The following is a 24,417-nucleotide window of genomic DNA, read 5'->3' as shown; positions in this document are numbered from 1 at the left end:
AAATTCCCTTTTCACATTATTCAATGTGAAATTCATTATTTTTCACATCCATTCAATTTCTTTTTGTAAAGTTTGTTATGTGTAACATATGGAAACAAGTACCCTTAGTTTGGAAAAGTTAGGTTTTCTCCTCACCAGTGCATGTTTGCTTCATATTCAACTATTGTAGCATCTGTTCTCTGTTATCATTACAGACACCGTCCACAACCTTTGCTCTCTGAGAGCCATCTTGCCATTTCAAGAAGCTTAACTTTGATAGGTGTAAATGGTTCTGAAGTCTCGAGCATAATGCAGTTCATGTTTAGCAGTGATAGAAACTCCTTTTCCATGAATTATGTACTGTTATCTGACTGACCTAACACACTTTATGGTCCTATAATGGGTTAGTGGTGAACTTCTCAGTAGCTTTCAAATAAATACTGCTCTGGGTCGATAGGACCAGCTAAACCTCTAGGAGTCACAAAAGTCACACAACTAGTTTTTTGTCCGTTTTTCAATTTTTATTCAAAACATACTGCCAGACATGTTGCCTATTGTGCAATATTGAAACATAAAACGATACATTTTCCCATTCAGTCCCCGTTGAATTAATGAAACGCTCCTCTTCTTATCAATGCTGATAATGCCAACCTGTGTCACTACTGGTGCAACTCATGTCTAAACTAAAACACAAATATCGTTCACAAAAAAAGGTATGACCACATTCTATATTATTGGACTGGCGTTTTTTATTCAATAGCTTCTTTTTTCCAAACATACACAGAAATCTCAATGATACAGTATATATATATATATATACACACACATGTCGGTGTATATAATGATATTCTCTAAAAAGTCAAGGGTATGGGACATGGCTGCTGTGCGCTTAAAGAGAGGAAGGTAGGTTTCTGCTGTATTATTTTGAGTCCACACATAGGGTTCAGGATCTGCTAGACAAACAGTGGAGGGTACAAGGGTAATAGAAGATCTCCAGTGCATTTCGTCAAGCATGTTGGGAGAAAGAACATGTGGGAGCTGCCTACATAGTGGAGAACACCAAACAGTTACTGAGCTTCACAATACTGCACTTCTGCCCATTCTGAAAGAGAGTGTGTGAAGAAAACTACTGGAGTTACACAGTACCTAAACTTGTTTTGTGATATTTATTTGACAGATTAGACAGATGCTCTGGGTCAGGGTTAATGATGGAGCTTGTTATAAAAAGTTTTTTTTTATTTTTTTTATTATGCTTTTTAATGGTTTTTGATAGATGACACATACAACACATTAACTGCTACACAAATGAAATGGCACACTGTTCTCCCTCCCAACAGAACTTCACTAACATGAAATAACATGGGGGGGTTATGAAGTATTCATGGGGGCAAAATTTTAAAATAAAGGCCCTATGTAGAAACACACCTTTGGGTAAAAGTGCTGATCAGGTTTTACGCCTCTGGTTCTTTTAATAATATGGTCACAGGAGCAGAAATTCTGCATCAGCACTCTTACTTTGGGATGCATTTTATACATTTGCCCATTCTTTGGTACAATTCAGCTCCATTATCATAGAGCAACATCCAATTCAAACTATGCGGCTCTACATGAACTGACACATAAATGACAAGGGTGTGGGGGCATGGGGGGGGGGGGGTCTTTTGGGGAGCATCATCCCAAGAATGACATCCATTAATGAGCAAATTACATTCCTATTTCCTTTTGAAAGTCAAGGCATCGCCAATGTATGACTCAGTGATTTCTCCCCTATGTAACTACAGGTATGATGAGTAATGTGAAAGTGTGTGTGTGTGTATGTGTGTGTGTCTGCAAGGAAGAAGCTGTTTGTTTGAAACAGAGATGAGAAGAATGTGAGAGTGGATTTAGAGGGATTGGTGTGGACTTCAGACCACAGCAGCTGCTGTGTGATAAATGGAAAACCTCTACATCATACCCAGCTGCATCAGAGAGTTAGCATATGCCATCGGCTTGACGTTTGGATGAGGCTGAGGAAAAGGAAAAAATAATGTTACTACATTTATAACTGCAACATATACATTTTTCCTAATTATACTAGTTTGCTAAGCCACATCATGATAATAATAAATGTAAAAAAAATGGGAAATTCTTAGGAAAATTCTTATCAATAGGAAAAAGTAGGGGCCAGATTTACAAAACAAGGCAAATTACCGTGAGAGAGCGCAACAAAACAAAATGGTAAAAATGGATAATGACATAAAATGTTCAAAATCCTCTCAGACCTGTAATATAATTTGAGGTCTAAAGGTCACTATGCATTATAAATGTGACAGCATCTTTTTGAAAAAAAAACAAACAAAAAAAAAAACTGAAAGAGCAAAACCAAAATCTGATATTATTATTATAAGCATTTAAGGTATATTTCACTTTTTTATTGCAACCAAATTAGCGTGAGAGAGCGCAAAACCAAAAGACGCCGATGGGAGTGGAAAGTTCTGCACGTGATCTACTGACATCGCGCAAATTAAAGAACACAAGACACAGCCGGATCATTTCCGTTATGACCAATGCAATCTACCAAGAGCAGCGCAAATTAGCGTCTAGTTTAAAGGATTAGTTCACCTCAAAATGAAAATTTCCTGATATTTTACTCACCCCAATGCCATCCAAGATGTTCATGTCTTTCTTTCTTCAGTGGAAAAGAAATTAAGTTTTTTGAAGGAAAACATTTCAGGATTTTTCTCCACACAGTGGACTTCAACGGTAACCAAATTGTTGAAGTCCAAATCAATGCAGTTTCAAAGAGCTCTGAAAGTGCTTCAAAGGGCTCTGCATGATCCCAGCTGAGGAATAGGGTCTTATCTAGCGATACGATCGGTCATTTTCTAAATAAAATAAAAATGTATATACTTTTTAACCACAATTGTTCGTCTTGTGCTGGTCTGCGACACGCCAGGCATTACGTAATTACATTGGAAAGGTCACGCTGGACGTAGGAGGAAGTACCGCCCCATTGTTTACAAAGCGAATGTGCGAAGACTAATACAAAAGCCCTTTAATAAAAAAAGGTAAAACAATGATGTCGGATGATTTTGAAGTTGGAGGAGAAAATGAGATGGAGTTTTTCGCCCTACCCTACCATTTTGAACCGGAGTACACAGATGAAGACCTTAGGCAGATAATTTTTTATTTTATTTAGAAAATGACCGATCATTTCGCTAGATAAGACCCTATTCCTCAGCTGGGAAGCACTTCAAAGCCCTTCGAAACTGCATTGATTTGGACTTCAGCAATTTGGTTACCGTTGAAGTCCACTGTGTGGAGAAAAATCCTGAAATGTTTTCCTCAAAAAACTTAATTTCTTTTCCACTGAAGAAAGAAAGACATGAACATCTTGGATGGCATTGGGGTAAATTATCAGGAAATTTTCATTTTGAGGTGAACTAATCCTTTAAGACATGCTTTTTTTGGGAGGTAAATAATGCCACAAATACCAGTACATTGACAACCGTAAACCTTAGTAAATCACCTTGCGTGATTCATTTAAATACTCTCCTCCCATAAATGTTGGGTCTGAAAGGGAAACTCCTACAAATGCATCTGCAATAATGTCAGCCGCAAAAGTAACCCTGTCCACACCTTTTCAGCGCTAATTTTTCACTGTGTGTCTTTAGTCAATTCTAACAGAAGTTTTTTAAAGCCAAAAGAGGGTTAAGTACAAGCTATTAGTAAATCTGGCCCTAGATATTTCGGACACACTAGTGGGAAAAAAAGATCATTTTAAATGACACTTTTCTGAAACAATTCTATTAATATTATAATAATTTTGCAGTGATTGCAATAAATGCCATGTATGGCATTTTTGGATAAACATTTTCCTCATATTGTTGCATCCCTACCAATAATCTTGAGATGTCATTTATTTGTAAGTCACTTTGTATAAAAGCGTCTTCAAAATGAATGAATGTAAATAATGTATAAACATGTAATTCCACTGACCACAGCAATAAACTGGTGGAACTCTGGATTGAGGTCTGATCCCCTGAGATGAATGTAAGCTCCTTTATTTCCCATCTGGTCACTAAGAGCAAAAAAAAAAAGCACACAGAAAAGAAAAAGTCATGAAGATACACACACAATTTGTAACTGATGGAAAATGAGTCTAGTACGGGGTTCAAACAGGGCCTAAAACTAACTTTTTTCCACACCTGCTAATGGCCACTGACTTAAGAAAATTTACCAGCCATAAATATATTTTACCTTCCATTAAACACTTATTTATCTTTATTTATATTTATCTTTAAAGTTATAAAAGTTATTCAGACAAGAGCCATGAGTAATTGTTCTTTGTTTTTTGATTAACATTTATAAAAACACAGACAGCAGCAGGAATATTAGGCTGCTGTCACTTTAAGAGCTGCACGGATCCAATATACTGTTACACATGCGTTTTATTTCTCAACTGTGCGCTGAGACACGGATTTCTGGGCGTGCGCTTCAGATGTTTGCACACAGAAAACTTCCCACGCAGAGCATCGTCCATGTCCGTGTTCTCACAATTTGTTAGAATTCATTGTTAGAATTTGGCACTTGGCGAGTGTTAATTTTAGACCCTGGGTTCAAACATTTAATTCTGACTTTATCATGACACGTTTGCATACCAAATGTTTGTTTTCAATAAGGTTGCATTAATTGAAAACGTTCTAATATTAACATCCACCTCAGGAGATCCTTGTACAAGTAGACAGCACAATATACAGGCGTAAACTTCTTTTATGATCCGATCACTCCAAAAAAACGTTTGGATGTAGTCAGGGGTTATTTACATTTTTGAATGAGGAGTCGCATCAGGAGGTGGTTCTAGACGCATGTGTAAATGCATCTGGTTGTCCAGGTCACATTATGGACATTTTACTATTTAAAAATAGCATACAGACATTTGGGAGCCCCAGCTACCGGACATGATTATGTCTTTTTACCAAGTGTGCGCACAGACTTAGCACAAAAAGAACTGAAACTGAAATTGGAAGCACAGTCATCCTCAGAGAAAGTGATAAGCACTATATTCTCTCACGAGTGCTGATTCTGCTCTGCGATTGTGTGATTTTAGTCGTTTAGTCTAATATTAAGGGGCAGCCCTAGTTCAGACAGTTTCTTTTTCTTTTAAGATTTAATTTAAAAAAAGTACAATTCACATGTTTATATTACGTTTACGTTAAATATTTTCAATGTTCTCCTTTACTTTTCTGCACTTTGTGAGTTATGTTACTGACTGGAGATCAGTAAGATAATATACATTTTATATTTTTATTTATGTGTTTAAAGACTGTCTAGTAAAGTTCACAGTCTGTTTAAAAAGTGCAATCCACTTGTTTACATACGTTTATTACAGTGACTTTGAATTATCTAAATACTGAGTGTGGTAAAGCCTGCAATCTGCACTTTTAGTTTGTGTGATTTGTTACTGACTTTCATATTAATGTTTACACCACGCTTATTTGTCAGTACTTCATGTTGTCATGATAATTATTACATGTTTACAAGGCTGGAAGTTGTGATTGAAGTAGTTAAATAAAAATATGTCATTCATATCAATTTCATCATAATATATAGGCCTGGCATACAGGAAAGCACAGTCTATGTTTAATTTAGCTAATATTTTGTTGGTCATACTATACAATGATTTATTGCTTATCTTTGTTGAATAATACAGAAGATAAAGAGCTTAAAAAAATAATCGCAATATTAGTAAAAATTAGATTACTTTCCAAAATCGTTCAGCCCAAATTCACATTATTTTATTTCATTCTAATGAAACAGATTACTACTCATGTCACTTTATTTGACCAATTAAAATTGTGGTGTAATGCAGCGCTGTTTTACTTGAAAAAAACATTCATATTAAAAATACATCTGAGTGTGTTGAAAGTTGTGTTGTAACATTACTCTGTGTGTTATGTTCGACGGCTGCTGTGAGACACTTGTTGAACATTGCAGTAAACTAGATCGATATTAGAATATCACATTAATAAAAGCTGGATGACTTGTGTTGCAAAATAATATGCAATTAATTTTAAAACATTGTATGGTGGAATAAAAGGCTATATTACTGTAACTACAAATAAAGCTCTTTCCGATTATGCTATGTTTGCCACTTGACAAAATAGTGTTGTCTCTGAGACATGGTACAACTATGATACTCGCGGTAAATCAAGAAAACAGAGGTTCAAACAATAAGACTAACCATGTTGAACTATATAACAATGGTTATTTTTCTGTTGATAAAGGTATAACAGTTGCTCACATGTCTAATAAAACATATTAAAGCATCTTTGGTGTTTCCATGGTTTCTACATAAGTCAAACCGGAAATTGAGGGTAATGCGGATATGTCGTCATTGACAGACAACGCAATTTTGAGTCTGGTTAAAATTGGTGTTTTCTATAGATTTAAACCTTGTTGGACACATTTGAGACAATGCAAGTACACAAGTCCATAAAATATATACCCTTGTATCTTAATCCAAAAAGCTTACATATTGTGCCTTTAATATCCCCTCTGAAAATCACAATGCACTAATAAGGGCACAAATACACAATAAGGACAGAGAGATGATCATACCAGTAGTTTGGCGCTGAGAACACGGTTATGCACTTCCCTGAGTGAGTGACCTCGTAACCCTCGGCTTTCACCTCATGACTGCGTATTATGTACTGCAGTTTGTTCTGCTCCAGGAAGCGCTCTGTAACATCAGGCCCAAACTGACAGCTCACGCCCCGCTTACTGACGGACCGTCCGTTCTGGAAGAGAACACACATCAGTCAAACACAGGTGAACGCTGTGAAACCTTTGGTTATCTGAAGGGGGAACAGGAACTAACCTGCGGCTGAGGATCTGACCACAGGAGATCACACATTGGACCTGTGCAACAGAGAGTTACAAAGTACAACTTGAGTGTTACATTTTCCAATAAAAACATGCTTGGCCGTGCAACATTTGATAGCACTTTGCAAGAGTGTTGTGTGTGATTGGCCAGACCTTCTGAGCGCTCTAAGTGCAGTGTTATGTGGTTGCTAGGGTGCTCTGGCTGGTTGCTAGGGCATCACTATGTGGTTGTTAAAGTGTTTGGGTGGTTGTTGGAACTTAGCTGTAATAGACCTTCTTTAGAATATTGTCTCTGAACTTCCGTTTTTGCGGTAGCTCTGTATATTTCTATGGCATCGCTGTCCAGGAGTAATTAGCTGGTGAAGTGGATTTACTTATTGTAGAGTAAACGAAAGTCATCATGAGCATTGTAATGTTTAAAGCAGATGTCGTAACAAATGTTAGCAGACCGGGAAGATTTTAAAATGAGCCGTTCATTCATAAATATGTCAGATCGCAGTGAAAATACAAACTGGACGACGAAAGACAACGAGCGCAGTGCTGAAAAGGGGCGGGGCTACATTAGGTCTATAGAGTGAAATGTAAGTATTTCCTCCTAATAACCATTAACAACTGCTTTACTACTGGTTTAAAATACTGTACACAAAGCATAAAAAAACATTAACTATTTTATGAGCTAATTTATAATTAATATATAATTTTTATTTAAATTATAATGAATAAAGAACTCACTAATTGTATATAGCCTAGTAATATATTACCAATATAGAGACTACAATATATAAACTATAAATAAACTACAAACTGATAGTTTGCAAATTATTTGTGAGCACTTTATTACAGTATACATATTATAAAATGTGACCCTGGATCACAAAATCAGCCACAAGTCGCACGGGTATATTTGTGGCAATAGCCAACAATACATTGAATGGGTCAAAAATATAGATTTTTCTTTTATGCCAAAAATCATTAGGCTATTAAGTAAAGATCATGTTCCATGAAAATATTTTGTAAATTTCCTACCGTAAATATATAAAACATTTATTTTTGTGAGTAAATGCAGCACCATCGCGAACATAAAAGACAACTTTTAAGGCGATTTTCTCAATGTTTAAATTTTTTTGCATCTTCTGATTCCAGATTTTCAAATAATTGTATCTCGGCCAAATATTGGATATCCAATAATAGGATATCCTATCCTAACAAACCATAAACCAATGGAAAGCTTATGTATTCAGCTTTCAGATGATACATCTCAATTTAAAAAAAATTGACCCATGTGACTGGTTTTGTGGTCCAGGGTCACAAATGTCACCAAATATTTTGTAATGTTGAAGTGGCACCAGTGTGACCGCTAAAAAAATGTAGTCACACCAGCAGAAAAAGTTGCAGTCTGGAGCCTTGTGGATGCTAAGGCTTTGCTAGGTTTCTTCTTAAGGCCCTTTCACACCAAGGACAATAACTATAAAAGATAACGATAAATATATAGTTCTAAAAATCGTTCTCAATATAAAAGAATAGCAGAGCTCACACCACAGCTATAACGATAACGTCACAGTGAAACAATATCGTTGGAATCACATTCACAATGATTTTATCCAGATGATGAACATTGACAGCCAATCAGAATCCATCCTGCTGTAACGAGCTCGAGCATTTATAGCGTCAGACGACTAAACAGACATCGTCTGCTGGTGTGGACGCTAATATAGTTATCTTTATAGTTATCGTTCTTGGTGTGAACGGGCCTTTAGCCAGAGTCAAAATACTCCACCCTCAAGTCTCTAGTTTCTTCTTTTAGTGTAAATCTATGAGATTATTTTGTCTGTTTTACAGTCCACCAGAATAAAATCTTAAATATGATCACAAGTAATAGCACACCTCTCAGCAACAAGCCACCTGATTTGAGGAATCTTTGAGGTCACAAACAGTGCAGGGCTGTATAAGCTTGTGATTTCAGACACGTCTTACCAGAGTCTGGAGGCTGCCTGTTCCTGTCTATCTTTCTAATGTCATCTAAGGTCACACCATCCTCACTAAACAGTCCGCCATGCATCACCTGAAACACAATTCCACTTGTACTCAAATTCAAAGACAAAAATACGAAGTGGTATAAATCCGACTGCAGAATATAAACTGAATCTGACGTCCGGCTTGTTTCTCACCAGCACTTTGTTATTGATGCACTGGGTGAGAGGAAGCCACTGGAAAACTTCACTGAAAAGCTGGAACATCTGGCCAGTGTACTTCGCTTTCACCTCACCCTCGAACCCATACATCTGATTCATGTTGTCTGTCTCATGGTTACCTTCACAAAACCAAAAAGAAAAATACATTTCAAATGATAACATTTATCTCCCACACACAAACATCTGAAATGTTTTTGGGAATTCTGCTGGTACAATAGAAGGAAGCTTTGGTGTGTCCTCACCCCTAAGCAGGTGGAAGTGTTCTGGATAGAGCAGCTTGAAGCCAAAAAGTGTGAGAATGACTTCTACAGAGAAAGAGCCACGGTCCACAAAGTCACCATTGAACAGCTGAGATCCTAAAGTCAAGGCTAATTTACTGGATCTCAGTGGGGGAAATGTGTATAGCACGTCAGCTCAATTCAACATTACTGTGCAGTCCTGATAACAGTTTGGCTAAACTACATTACTTGGAGGAATAAATGTTTATGTTATTATTATTAATAATAATAACATAAACTATGGAACATTGGTGCCTTTCATCATCTTGCTGCTGTCAGGGTTTTATAAAAGACTCAAGTCATGTGTTACTGTCCTTACACTGGGTAAAAGCATAAATCATAAAATCATAAAACAATGCAAAGGATAGGCTTGTACTGTGTATCTTATTCATTTAAATCAAATTAATATAATCTTCATTTTCATGAGAACAGCTCTCACACTATTAAGATTACAAACCCAAAAGGAAAAGGATACATAAGGATTAGTTGGAGATGGTAAGCTGTTCAACTCAAAGATATTTAGAAGATCAAAGTACTGGCCATGCGTGTCCCCACAAATAGTCATTTTCTCTGTCTAAACAACAAGACAAATGAACAGTGAGAACAAGAAAATCATTTCAATATCAAAGGGAATTACTGTGAGGATGCCAAAAACATAAAAAGGCCATAAACTGAACTCAAGCTTGTTGTCAAGCAGAATGCTCGTCCTATTCTCTTACCTCTTTTAACGAAACTTCAACAAGACTTGGAAGTTTGGATAAAAGTTCTTTAACTTGAATCAGCATCTGAAACGCAGACATTTTGATTATGATCATGGGTCAATGACATGATTGTTTTGTAGGATCTATTGATTTATTCAAAAACATTAAAAACACAATTCATAAAGTAACTACAATAACTTTAACACACATCTTCCATGAATATGGAATGCCTGATATTGGGTCAACTGATAATCATGTTCGTCATTTGAGAAATTTATTTTTACATTTCATCAGAATTATTGCACTAGAAGCACAAATTGATAGAGATTTTACCTCATTTAGTTTCCTGATTTATTATGTTTCCTGTTATGATATAAATTAACACATTCTCTAAATTGTGGGGAGGGTTTTCTATTAAAAAACGAGACTCCATATTGGGGCACAGAAGTTGCATAAGCACAATTGTAAAGCATGTACTATAACATAATAAAGATCAATGGAGTAACCCTGAAGCATTCATACCCCTTCATTCTTGTTTACATTTTGTTGTGTTGCAGTCTTATGTTAAACTGTTCTCTTTTTTTCCCCCAAAACCCATAATGACAAAGCAAAGATTTGTGATAACTTTGCAAAATTATTCTGAAAATTCACTTCAGAATTAAAATTTCTTGATAATCTACTCACCCCCGCCGTACGTCATCCAAGATGTTTATGTTTTATTCTTCGAAAAGAAATGAAGGTTTTTGAGGAAAACATTCTCCATATAGTGGACTTCAATGGGGTCCAACGGTTTGAAGGTCTAAATTGCAGTTTCAGTGCAGCTTCAAAGGCTCGACACGATCTCAGCCGAGGAACAAGGGTCTTATCAAGCCATTCCGGTAAAAAATTTAGGGTAGGGTGAAAAACCTAAAAAAACTAATTTTCTCCTCCAACTTCAAAATCGTCCGACATCGTTGTTTTACCTGTTATTTATTTCTTTTATTTTTTTGTAAATGCCGTTTGACTTAGTCTTTGCACGTTCGCTTTGTAAACACTAGGTTGTTACTTCCACCTACATCACGCGTGACATTTCAACATAAATACGTAATGTGTGACGCATCACAGAGCTAGTGCAAGACGAGCATTTGTGGTTAAAAAGTATATAAATGTTTATTTTTTTTAGAAAATGACAGATGGTTTGGCTAGATAAGACCCTTGTTCCTCGGCTGGGATTGTGTAGAGCCTTTGAAGCTGCACTGAAACTGCAATTTAGACTTTCAAACCGTTGGACCCCATTGAAGTCCACTATATGGAGAAAAATCCTGGAATGTTTTCCTCAAAAACCTTCATTTCTTTTCGACTGAAGAAAGAAAGACATAAACATCTTAAGATGACATGGGGATGAGAAAATGATCAGGAAATTTGCGACTGTGTTCATGTGAATACTCGCCCAGACAGTAATTTTAACATTTTAAGGACAATTTGCTGTGAAGAACTCAATTCAGTAGTTAGGCAGCTTTATTTGCACACACTTTGGGCATGTGCCTCAAAAAACCCTGGGTCATTGTAAACCCTGGGTAAGCGCAGTCCTGAGTTATCTTGCTTCATCCTGCTTATAATTTACCTGGGGTTAACAATTAATCCTGGTTATTTATAAACTGACGTTTCACACTGTACATTCCTAAACCCTGGGATAACATCCTTATATGGATATTAACTGTGCGTCGACACACACAATATATGTACATAAAGGCTCTAGCATTGCGCGTCCTTATACTATAAATTGCAGACTGTACTATCAAGTGTTTCTTTTTTCTGAACGGACTTTAAGGACTATAAGTTAGGAATAAAACTGTCTCTTCACTCCAAATGATGTGTTTTCTGTTGCCATATTTCTCATCAGAACCCTGGGTAAAAAGCGGTGCTAACCCCACTTCTAAATTACAAGTGTGAAACAATCCTTTGCCCAGGGTTAAAAGCGCGGTTTAGAACGATGATAACCTGAGGTTAAGCCCTAAACTGTTTCTCAGACAGCATGTATCCAAGAAATAAATAACTGGATGTCACAATTTTTTACAGCTCAACCAAGATAAAGCAGAAGTTTTGATTATTGGATCAAAAGCACAGAGAGAGAAATTAATTCCCAAACTTAATATATTAGGACTAAACCTAATCCAAGAGTCGAAAAACTTTAACTTCAAAGCTCATATTACTAAATGTATTACTCATGTATTACTAAAACAGCATTTTATCATCTGAAGAAGATTGCTTGAATGAGACCTTTTCTCTCTCTGAGTAACACGGAGAGATTGATGCATGCCTTTATAACTAGCAGGCTTGACTATTGTAATGCCTTCCTTAATGGTCTACCATAGACTACAATTAATCATCTACAATTAATCCAAAACTCTGCTGCTCGAGTACTGACAAAGACCAAGTGGAAAGAACACATCTTAAAGCCATTACACTGGTTACCCTTTAGTTTTCGTATTGATTTTGAAAACTTTCAATAATTTATAAGGCATTATATGGTCTCGCAGCAGACTACCTCTCAAAAATGCTTTCAGCAAGGATCCTCAGTTTTCTTTTAGCTGTTCCACAAAGTAGAACAAAAAGATTTGTTGATGCTACTTTTAGCCTTTATACAGCTCTCCGCTGGAACAACCTTTAGGAGCATATGAGATGTAGAAAATATTGACTTAAATCTAACTTAAAAACACAGCTTTTTAGTCTCTCTTTCTTTTAATGTCTTCTTAACACTGAACCCTCAAATCTTATGATTTTTATTATTGGGTCGTTCCATGTCAAATCAACCAGAGGTCACCGGCTCAAATGTATAATTTTGTCAATATTATTCTGGTGAAAGACATACTGTACATAAATGAAAAAGAAAGCCAAAATATTAAATGTCATGGATGAATATTTACGGAGTAATCCAATATTTTGTAGAGGAGGGTCAAAATTACAATTTTCACCTGCGATTTGGAGCCAAATTACAGGGTGTAAAATGACTTTCAAAGAGATTGGTAGGTCTGTTGGTAAAATCTGTTGACTTTAGCAATCTTTGTTGCATTATATGCCAATGGTGAAAAGCTTTGCATGCCTGTAACTCAAGAAGTATTAAAGATATGTTAATATCCTTTTAGATTTTTAATTTTAAAAAGAGGATAACACGGTGTAGGCAACACCGATTTTTGTCGTTTTTCTCTGTACTGACAGCACTCCAAATTTACAAAAAAATTTTAAAATTGACCGGAGTTCTCCTTTAAAGGTGCCGTATGTAATATTGACAGCTAGCGGTTGAAATGGGTACAGCAGTCCAAATACAAAATATTGGAAAGAGTTGTTTCCCTTTCCTTCTCAAGACTCGACGCTCACATGGGTTGCCAAGATTTAGGACTCGCAACAGGAACGAGCGCAATGGACAGTGGAAGGCGATGAGCCTTACACTAAGTTTATGAGTTGATTTATCTGCGTTTTAATATGCCTTTGGTCAAAGAGATTTTTAGATGGATGCCAAGGATTTTTAGTCAGGTAGAATCTGCGATCTCTGACCCAGATCGCTTGCTGGCTTCCGTGGCCGTTTACGCTGTTTTCCGCCAACTGGTGACCTGCGGTGTCGAAATACTATTGGGTAAATTGCCTGTGGGCGGGATCACAGAGAACAAAAAAAAAAAAAAAAAAAAAGACATTCCATCTCGGAACGCAGATTTCTAAGTAGAATAACTGTAGTATTGTTTTTCTGAGAAACAAGTATGTGAACTTAGCATTTTTCCTAAATATCTGCAAACATAATATGGTATTTATATGCTTTAGTACAGTCAAAAAAAATAAAAAATACATGCAGCACCTTTAAACTTTTCTTCTGGTATCTTAATTTTTAAGGCCCTATATTGTTAATTTCCAGAGATATATGGATTTCAATGTCGCTCCATGAGTAAATTGTACAAATTGTAAGTGCTCAAATCATATGTGGGTCAGCATACGGCTGATATTTATTTATTTTAAAGAGGAATATCTGAAGAACAAATTATGTTGAAACATTAAAGGAATAGTTCACTTTAAAATGAAAATGAAAATTCTGTCATCATATACTCACCCTCATGTTGTTTCAAACCTGTATGAATTTCTTTCTTCTGCTGAACAGAAAGGAAGATATTTAGAAGAATGTCAGTAACCAGACAGTTTCTGGGTCCCATTGACTTCCATAGTATATTTGGAAGTCAATGGGACCCAGAAACTGCCTGGTTACTGATATTCTTCTAAATATCTTCCTTTCTGTTCAGCAGAAGAAAGAAATTCATACAGGTCTGAAACAACATGAGGGTGAGTATATGATGACAGAATTTTCATTTTAAAGTGAACTATTCCTTTAATATCCTTCTAGATTCTGGTTCCTTAATAAACTTCTCTTTTGAAATCTTCATTTTAAAGGCCTTACATGGTTCAATCCCCAGAGATATGGGGATGCGTAATGTGACTGTTCAAAAAAATAGTTGAATTTTACCCCAAATAAATAATAGATGATTAGATGTTTCAATATCTATGTATTTGTGTGTACTTGAAGAGCATTTACCTGGTAAGCAAACTTTCTGTGCAGTTTCTTCTGGTCTTTGAACCAGTCCATTAACTCTTTCATGAATTTCAGTGTAACTTTCCCATCTTCAAGTTTAGGTCCAGTATAGTCATCCTCGATTGCTGGTGGCAGAGTATATAAAAAAGGTTTGAATCAGATGATTTCTAAATCTTTAAAAGTCAATAAGAAATTATATTTCTTATTGACTTTTATTGGCTTTTTCTATAATTTTACAGTTAATTATTCATTTCTGCAACAGGTCAATGTCAACAAAAAGTGTCCATCAACTAATTACTCAATAATACCAAAGCACTTTTTGCTGCCTTGTCAAAACAGAACATTGTCGATAAAGATTTATAAGAGCTGACCCTATTATTAGAATTTTTGTTAAGTCACCTTATTTAAAATAATGTACCTCAATGAAATCAGCTTTTCCATGAGAATAACATTGGCATTTCCCCCCAGATTATATATTTGTATGACTGACATTCACTTTTGTGACAATTAAGTACAGAGTAATAATAATTAACAAAAATTACTTACCATAGGGTTGAGGTTGGTTCTTTGTAATTATGCATAATTTACTGTTATTACTATAATTAGTACATGTAATGTGTGACAAGGACAATGTAAAATAAAGTCATACCAAAAAATGTAATAAATCCGTAACTCCAAACACTTACTCATGTTCTCGATGTCTAAGGAGTCGACTACTGATCGTTTGAGCTCGTCGCTGGCGATGGCCCGTTCAAAGGCCTTCTGTTTGACAATCTTATTGCATTCCTGGTACTTCATCTTGGCATCTTTGTCATTGGGACGAACTCTAACTACCTGAAAATGACAATGGCATGAAAAACTTTTACAAAAAAAATAAGTTATTGAACTTTTGTGTGCTTAAGACAAGAAATTATATTTCAAGGACCAGTTAGGGAATTTTTCAGCAAGGCACTATTCAAAGGTATCATTTCACTAATACAGTAATGTATATACAGTGCATCCGGAAAGTATTCACAGCGCTTCACTTTTTCCACATTTTGTTGTTACAGCCTTATTCCAAAATGGATTCAATTTATTATTTTCCTCAAAATTCTACAAACAATACCCCATAATGATAACGTGAAAGAAGTTTGTTTGAAATCTTTGCAAATTTATTAAAAATAAAAAATGGAAAAAAAATCACATGTAGAAGTATTCACAGCCTTTACCATGACACTCAAAATTGAACTGAGGTGCATTCTGTTTCTACTGATCATCTTTGAGATGTTTCTACAACTTGACTGGAGTGCACCTGTGGTAAATTCAGTTGATTGGACATGATTTGGAAAGGCACACCTGTCTATATAAGGTACCACAGATAACAGTGCATGTCAGAGCACAAACCAAGCCATGAAGTCCCAGGAATTGTCTGTAGATCTTCGAGACAGGATTGTATCGAGGCACAGGTCTGGGGAAGGGTACAGAAAAATGTCTGTAGCATTGAAGGTCCCAAAGAGCACAGTGGCCTCCATCATCTGTAAATAGAAGTTTGGAACCACCAGGACTCTTCCTAGAGCTGAAAACTGAGCGATCGTGGGAGAAGTCAGGGAGTCAGGGAGGTGACCAAGACCCCGATGGTCACTCTGACCGAGCTCCAGCATTTCTCTGTGGAGAGAGGAGAACCTTCCAGAAGAACAACCATCTCTGCAGCTCTCCAGCAATCAGGCCTGTATGGTAGTGGCCAGACAGAAGCCACTCCTCAGTAAAAGGCACATGACAGCCCGCCTGGATTTGCCAATAGGCACCTGGCACACTTTTGGCCACTTAGTACTAATTGAGCATTGTTTAAACGCCACAGCTGACCTGCGTATTGTTATAATGTCCATCCGTTTATGACCACAGTGTACCATTTTCTGATGGCCTCTTTCAGCAGGATAACGTGGCATGTCACAAAGCTCAAAACAACTGGTTTCTTGAACATGAGTTCCCTAAACTCAAACAGCCTCCACAGTCACCAGATCTCAATCCAATAGAGCGGATTTGGGATGTGCTGGAACGAGGGATTCTCATCATGGATGTGCAGACGACAAATTTGCAGCAACTGCGTGATGATATCCTGTCAATATGAACCAAAATGTTTTGGAATGTTTCCAGCACTTTGTTGAATCTATGCCACAATGAATTCTGAAAGTTCTGAAGGCACAAGGGGGACCGACCCGGTACTAGTGAGGTGTACCTATACCTAATAAAGTGGCCGGTGAGTTTATACTTAATTTCATATATGAAACGACATATATTCAGAACAGAGATGTTTTCCTCCCAACATTAACCTAGCACATAATAATCACAAGCTAATATTGAGCTATCACATCCAACCAAAAATCAAAAGTAAAATAAGAAATTGTATTTTACATAAGTCAAGTCACCTTTGTATATAGCGCTTCATAGAATATAGATGTTTCAAAACAGAGAGTAACGAGAATATAAAGTCTTACCGTTTCGTAGTCTTTGAGCGCTGCTTTAAACTTGCCCAGGGCCATGTTGGAGGTGGCTCGCCGATAATAGCCCTTGATGTAGTTCTTGTCCAGCTCCAGGGCTCGGGTGGCATCCGCCAGCGCGTAGCCATAACACTCTGTGCGCAGGTACGCCAGACTCCTGTTACTGTAGTAGACGGCATTGGTCGGGTTTAGCTCCACTGCTTCTGTGTAATACTTGATGGCGTTCTCATAATCCTTATCTGAAATAAGAGCATTAGACCATTAATGCTGCCATGACACAGAATTGATCCCTCTTAAAATATGTGAGAGAATCAATGGACTCGTGGATTTCCTATGTTACTTAAGATGTTAACTAAGGCAAGTATCACTCAAATTATGAAAATCTTTTGTCATCATTTACTCATGTTGTTCCAAACACATAAAACTTTTGTTTGTCTTCGAAACTCAAATTACTGTCAAAACACCTATTCACTTGAATTATGCACTCAGAGTGATTATTTCTCTAAAAATGTTGTGTTTATCTGAAGAAATAGTCATATACATTGGGGATGGCATGAGGGTGACTAAATGATGAGAGAATTTTCAGTCGTCATTAAACAGAAGTTGCGATAGTCTTTTCTTCCCTATTGTGATGAATAACGAGTGAAACTGCTTCTTGAACAAGAACAATTTAGGTTGATTTTCTATGGAGTTTAAATTGATTTCTATGGAATTTTTTTAATGTAATCTTTCATGTAAAATTCTAAAACACCGCTGTGTGTTGCTCAGAAATGGACACCGCTCTGCTGTGACTTTGTTTGAAACGATTTTCCTTGTTGAAAAAGTCAATATTGTGTCTAAATGTAAGTTACGTAAGGGATAATGTACATCCTCTGCTTTGCGTCGGGGTCCTGATCACCCTGTCGAGGTTTATTCTGTGATAACAACTGGCTGGATGTACATTATTCCGCTTATTACACGGCTACTTGCCACTTAAGTAAATAATTAGACATGAAATATTGATCTGAGTTGAAATATTTTATTAGGCTAGTTCTTTAAATGCAAAGCTTCCGCGGAGAAAGCAGTTGCTAGCGCGGCAAGTTCAAACTAGACGGACATTTAAGGTATTCAGTCATTCCACCTATTACACGGTATTTCGCCACATAAATAATGATATGGATAAGAGATATTGATTTGAAATTAAACCGTTTTAACATCTTACCTGTTTATTATCCTATAATCCATTACGGTGCACAAAACAATAGTCGCAAAATGGCAGCAGATGCGTTTGTATTAAACGAGAGAGTGAGTCCGGATAACCGGATTACATAGGCCTAAATAAATAACTGTACACAAAATATTGATTTGGCTGGGTTTAATATTTTATTAGCTCACCAAACCCAAAATTTTCAAGAGGAAAAACCATTCCTAGCAATCCTATAGTACTGACTTCAGTGACAAATACCCGGATGAGCCTGTGTTATTAGTTTTTACTGGTTGTTATCGGGGAATAACGTATCATTGGATGGCACGGTTGACCAATCAGAATCAAGTATTCCACAGAGCCTTGTAATAATTAATATTAACGACCTGTTCATTGAACTGTTATATAAAATCAATGTCACATTTGCAATCGTGCTGATATTAAGAAAAAAAGCCCTCTTGGTCGTGTGAAGCTGCTTAAGTATATCATATGTTATATAAACATAAAACATTTTTGCCACAGTATGTTTCTATGCACGTTTCTTTGTGTGTGAACTGAAAAGCATGTTTAGGCTTTTCAGTTTACCATATTTGATGTGCTATATATGTGCATGGATCAATTATCTAAAAGTGAATAAAAACCTAAATTTAAACTGTTCATCATATAAAGCAATTATGTCTTGACTTGGAATAAACAGCTTGTTCATATGGATCACTTTAACAATGTTTTATTAACTATTTGAATCATGAAAGTTATTTGAATCGCATTAATTATCGCAGGCGATACGTCCGTGAAAATTAATGCGATATGGCTCAGCTTGCCGCTCCATCTGAAAGCAGGTGATTTACTACTAATCAAGGAACCAGCTTTACTGACGAGATGCGCATAACAATGTCATGCGATATATCGCCCAGCCCTAGTTACAATGGAGGTACAGAAATCTCTCAGGTTTAATTAAAAATATCTTAATTTGTGTTTAGAATACGAACAAAAGTCTTATGGGTTAAGAACAACATGATGCCAAACTCAACAACAATTTTCATTTTTGCAAGGGATGTCCTGAGCCGAATTCAAAAACCAATATGGGGGCCGATTAAGCATTTTATTAACTGATCTCTATCGGCTAGGCTATCCTAAGCCCGAACCTTTATTTTACGTCTGCTAACATGCGATGTTGTGTAGTAGGTGACAGAAAATTCATTTTCAAGTGAGTTAGCCAACCACCATTAAATAAAGAAGCAGCTCAAATGTGTGTGTGTTGCGTGAGAATGTTCAATTGCGTCACACACACTTTCAAGCTTCCATATTTAGCATATGATGCCCACGTTTTTAATGAATCACTTGAAAGATGTTTATTTTTATCTGCCATCAGACTGTCTGAGTCGTTGTTAACTTGTTACCATGGCGTGTTGCTATGGGCGGCGTCTTGCTTCAGACTTGACTGACCGACTGGCATTCTGACACTGCGAGATACAGCTTTCTAACCTAACAAAAAGTTGATATCAGTAATCCCATATTCATAATTCTGACCACACAGTCTGTTTACAATGTCTACTAGTTTAAATCTACTAATGTCTTTATACAGAAGAGCTGCACGATTCTAGATAAATTGAGAATCGTGATGTTTCAAACAGAGATCACGATTCTGAACAGACAACTAAACATAATACCATGTAATTAACTAGAGGATCAAACAGAATGTTAATTGCTGCAGTCTACTTAAAATGTTTAGGCTAATTAATCTGAATGAATGAATAATTCAATGACTCACACATAAAAACTTCACACATTTCATTACTAGATGAATGAGCGTTTTTTGAACGAATCTCTTGAATGAAAGATGAAAAATATTTTTTTTCAAGTCACTTGTCGCCACCTGATGGCATAATAATGTAATTGATACAATCGTTATTTGTAGCACCATGTTACATTCAAAAAGTGATTTACTCTACTGTGGACATTAGTGTTTATATCAGAACTATAAACAACTTATATCCCAGTATTTCTGTTATAATATGAATATTTTTAACACAGAAATAATGATACTGTGTGGTTGAAAATACTCTCTCTGGGTCAGCATCAGCACCAATGCAGATTTAAACATTCTGCTGTGATTGTGATAAATGTTGAATAGACATTTAATATGTGAATCACAGGTGTTTGAATCGAGATCACGATCTTTTAACGATTAATCATGCAGCTCTATTAAACACAGCATATTAGGGCTGTCACAATACCTCGATTAAATTGTCAATTAACCAACAAAGTACCGGAGGAGAATCCATAAACCACATTATTAGACCATTTTCTAAGGCTGTATGATGTACTAAAACCATTTCTAAACCATACTATAGCATTGTGCTATTGTGAATTGACAAAGGCAGCGATTCAATTAAACAAATAAATGCCCTGCGAGTTTAAAATATATATGCTCTTTAATTGCATACTGCTCTACATGAACTGTTATTATTTACATGCGTGAAGCGCGTCTCAAACTCCCTCTCTATGCTGTGAGTTTGGGATCATTTATAAACCTACGCCAACCACATCAACATGTTTCTAAATATGCGAACTGTTCATCGCGACTTCAAAATACTCATTTTAACACTCAGTTTAAACCCTCATTTGCACGCTTTAATGTTCACATATTCTTGTTCAAGAAATGACAGTGGCTGTAGAAAATCATAAAGAAGTGGCCAAACATTAAAGATTAAGGTAACATTTTAATTAAATGTTGCTTGGTCAGTATTAAACGATTTGTAACAACAACAATCACCAGGACGTTGGCGCCCTCTGCAGGCATTTGTTATAACACATAATGTACATAAGATGCTTGTTTATTTTATTAAAATTAACAGTATTATTCTATAAAACCATATGAACACTTGCTTTTGAAACTTTATTTGAACCAAAAATTATAGCCTCATTGTTATTATACGTCATTTTAAAGGCTATTGTTTGCTTAGGTCTGTTTTTTACCACAAAAAATAGTCAATTACACGATTAATCGTCAAAATAATCGACCGATTACTCGATTACCAAACTAATCGTTAGTGACAGCCCTATTCTAAACCTTAACAAAAAGTAGTCTTTGAGAATGTCTAAATATATATGTCCAAACCCACAATCTAATAAAAGTAAGTAATTAGGTCTAAAAACAACTAGAGAATTCACAAGCCTCTTTATATAGAGCTATACCGGCATCTAGTGGTTCCAGCATGGCACCATGTTTTTATTTTTTTACTCCCACAAGATGACACTAATAATCTGCTCTAAAAAAATTGTTTTTAAAGGCCTTGTCTCTATTTTAACATGAAATAATACTTTAATTGAAGAAAGAAAAAAAACAAAAACATTATTTTCAGTGGGAATAATAAAATCTGAATTATATCATAAATATTATTTACCATAACCATTAATATTAAGTGCCATTAAATTCTCTCAAAATAAAATAATAATAATTATATATATATATAGGGCTGTGGCGATTACCGCAATTCTGTAGTACCGTGATACCGTCAACCACTGAGGAATGCAAGCAACCGCAATGTTCACAGGTTTTTCTTTTTTTCATAAGGCTATGCCCTTCTTCTTTTACACTTAATGCATGTGCACTGAATGTTAAATAAGCTAATAATGATAACAAGGGTGAAGAATGTATTTTTGTAAATAGCCTAGTTACAGTGTTCATAAAGCAACACTCCTTACAGCACTACAACATTAATTTCCTATTAACATTGTGGTTAGGGTTTGTTATAAACCCCTAAATATTACTCTTCTGCAGTTAATAAAGGCTGTACAGCCTAACATACAATCTCCATTTGAATATAATATGGTAAATGTGTTTAGATTTCTGAGTTAAGATGAACATATTAGAATATTTTAATGGAAAACAAGGTTAAATTAAAAATATACCTATATTATTACACATATATTTATTGGGGTGACTCCAAATGTAAAAACAGCAGTCAATCTCAACAGAAAATGAAGAAAGGTTAATGCATTAAAAACTAGAGGGATCTACACCTAAATGTAATAATGTAAAACAATAGGCTACATTTCGAACTGCAATCTATAATTTCAACAATAATGTCAAAAAGCAATCCTGAGAAATGTGTATGGGGATACAAGCATGAAATTAAATAAAATAAAATAAAGGATTGAATAAATAAGGAATAAAATAAAATATACAAAGTGGTGTTATAAATTATTAATTAATAAATGAATCAATAAAATAATTAGAAATAAATTGTGTGAAAATTGAACATTTATTCCACGGTTTTAATTTTATTAGATTTTCAAATGCTAGAAACAACCACAGTTGAACTAAAGTTTAATGTTCTTCGGAAACACGCATAAGATTTTTTTTTTTAAATCTATTGAAAAAAAATTATGCTGATTTTTCCGGATTAAATTATATGACGGTGCAGGCAAATCGATGACATCAATGAATGAGTGACATATGACTCCATTGGTTAACGAGGGTGTCAAACAGGTGCACTGATTTCACATCATTATAATATTTATTTGCTGTTATCAGAGCATTTTCATTGTACAGTGTAGTGATGACAGTGAAACAGCATTATTACACAATCAACATCTAGCCTGACAGTTCATAGCAGGACTCAACGAAAGCATCTATTATCTCATCTCTCCTCGTCATCGATATATGTTGAGTAAATAAATCATAAGTATGATTAAATAACAGTAAAGTCTGATGAATGAGTGTATCATGTGTCTGTCTGTCTGATTCATCATGTGTTGCTCATGCTCATCTCACTCATTTCCCTACTACTAATCTCATCAGCCCTTATAAAACCGCAGACTCCTCCAACACAGCCCTATCCAGTCAATATCAATCCAGTCTCTTATTTACAGTGGGTACCTGATAAGCTTTTACCTTTAAAATAGTTATTCGCCTTCTCCTTGAGTTTCTCTGCACTGGAATTCTGCTCTTCTTCCGCCATCTTCTCACTGCCGTTTTCCGTCATGCTGCCATGAGGACGCGAAGAGCTGTCGCAAACACTTGCTAAAGGGTCGTAAAGCGCTGTTCGCCTACCCTCTAGAACAGTCTCCAGAGCAACAGCATGAGCTTGATATGAACGATATGAACTTGTGCAAGTTATTGCAAAATTTTGTGAAGTACTTTCTCCACTTTTAAAAAATCCAAATAAATTAAATAAATAAATACAATCAAAATACATAATAATTTATAAATCAGAAAAGAAGATGTCGTTAAATGCATTAAGTAAAAGGATAATATAGCCTACACCTCGAAATTAAAAACTTTTCGTTTGATCTCGGCGAAGAATTTAAAGGTAAATTGGTTAGCCATGTGGTGTCTGTGCCAATAGTAGACAATGTGTAATGTTTCGACTATGCCAGTAGGGGGCACAACAGCTTTATTGTAGATGTTTGAGTGGGTCATGTCTCGTGTTTCATATTATTTACCTTTTCATTTTATTGAATATATAAATCATTTATAAACATTTCACTTTGTGTTAAATTTAACCTATTTTTCCAATTTAACCAATGTTAGAACATTTGTCCTGTAAAAAGACGTTTTCTGAGTAAAGGTACTTTTGTACTTTTACTAAAACTAAAAATGAGAACTTATACTTTTACTGAAGTAATATTTAAATAGGGTATCTGTACTTGAATTGTGTAGCCTACGTCTTCCACCACTTAAAAAAAAAATCATACCTTCTTCAGAATCATATAATTTTTTGTAAGGGTCTTTATTATGTTTGATGGGTCTGTATATTGTTTGTTAAGGTAATATTAATGTTCGGCTATTGTTTTTGAGTGTTTTATGATATTTTATGATATATTTGTATCATTTTTAGCTTTATTGTGAGATGTTTCACATACTATTACTATTTCTCTCTAAATACAAACAATATGGTGAATTCAGGTTGACTGGGACACTTTTTCTAAGTCATCTCAATGACAAAAAGTGTCCCAATCACCCTGAATTCACCCCTATATGATCCATTCAAAAGAACAAGACAGACAGTGATTTAAAAAATCACTTTTACATTTGGTTTTTAAAACTTTTCAACCTTTCCGTCAAGGTTAAAAACAGACCTGCAACAAAAGACAGGGAACAACAAAATTAGATTTCCCAAACTTCAAGCACACAAACTCTTTTATGACATAAAATGAATTTATTTATAAACAAACTAACTAAC

The 24,417-nt window shown here is 35.6% G+C and overlaps 1 protein-coding gene across 1 annotated transcript; it reads right to left on the bottom strand.

Moving 5' to 3' along the window:
- Nucleotides 1-484: 484 nt before the first annotated feature.
- Nucleotides 485-23,222, bottom strand: ppp5c (protein phosphatase 5, catalytic subunit). The gene is made up of 13 exons (XM_084125574.1): nucleotides 23,127-23,222; nucleotides 17,041-17,282; nucleotides 15,253-15,400; nucleotides 14,570-14,691; nucleotides 10,033-10,098; nucleotides 9,789-9,887; nucleotides 9,278-9,383; nucleotides 9,012-9,154; nucleotides 8,818-8,905; nucleotides 6,839-6,879; nucleotides 6,580-6,758; nucleotides 3,958-4,039; nucleotides 485-1,985 (listed from the first exon to the last, which is right to left on the bottom strand). The coding sequence occupies exons 1-13, from the start codon at nucleotides 23,215-23,217 to the stop codon at nucleotides 1,923-1,925; spliced, it is 1,470 nt and encodes a 489-aa protein (XP_083981700.1). The 5' UTR covers nucleotides 23,218-23,222; the 3' UTR covers nucleotides 485-1,922.
- Between the last annotated feature and the right edge of the window lie 1,195 nt (nucleotides 23,223-24,417).

Source organism: Abramis brama, assembly GCF_963993115.1.
Source record: "Abramis brama genome assembly, chromosome: 10".
Classification (NCBI taxonomy): domain Eukaryota; kingdom Metazoa; phylum Chordata; class Actinopteri; order Cypriniformes; family Leuciscidae; genus Abramis; species Abramis brama.
The sequence above is the reverse complement of the archived record's forward strand: the minus strand, read 5'-3'. Positions and strand labels throughout refer to the sequence as shown.

Excerpts from the sequence above, each read along its gene's own strand:
- ppp5c (XM_084125574.1), bottom strand. The coding sequence starts at position 23,217 with ATGACGGAAAACGGCAGTGAGAAGATGGCGGAAGAAGAGCAGAATTCC. Across the intron at positions 6,880-8,817 it reads CAGGCAGCCTCCAGACTCTG|GTCCAATGTGTGATCTCCTG; the intron begins GTAAGACGTGTC and ends TCTGTTGCACAG. Across the intron at positions 4,040-6,579 it reads TTCTCAGCGCCAAACTACTG|TGACCAGATGGGAAATAAAG; the intron begins GTATGATCATCT and ends TTTTGCTCTTAG.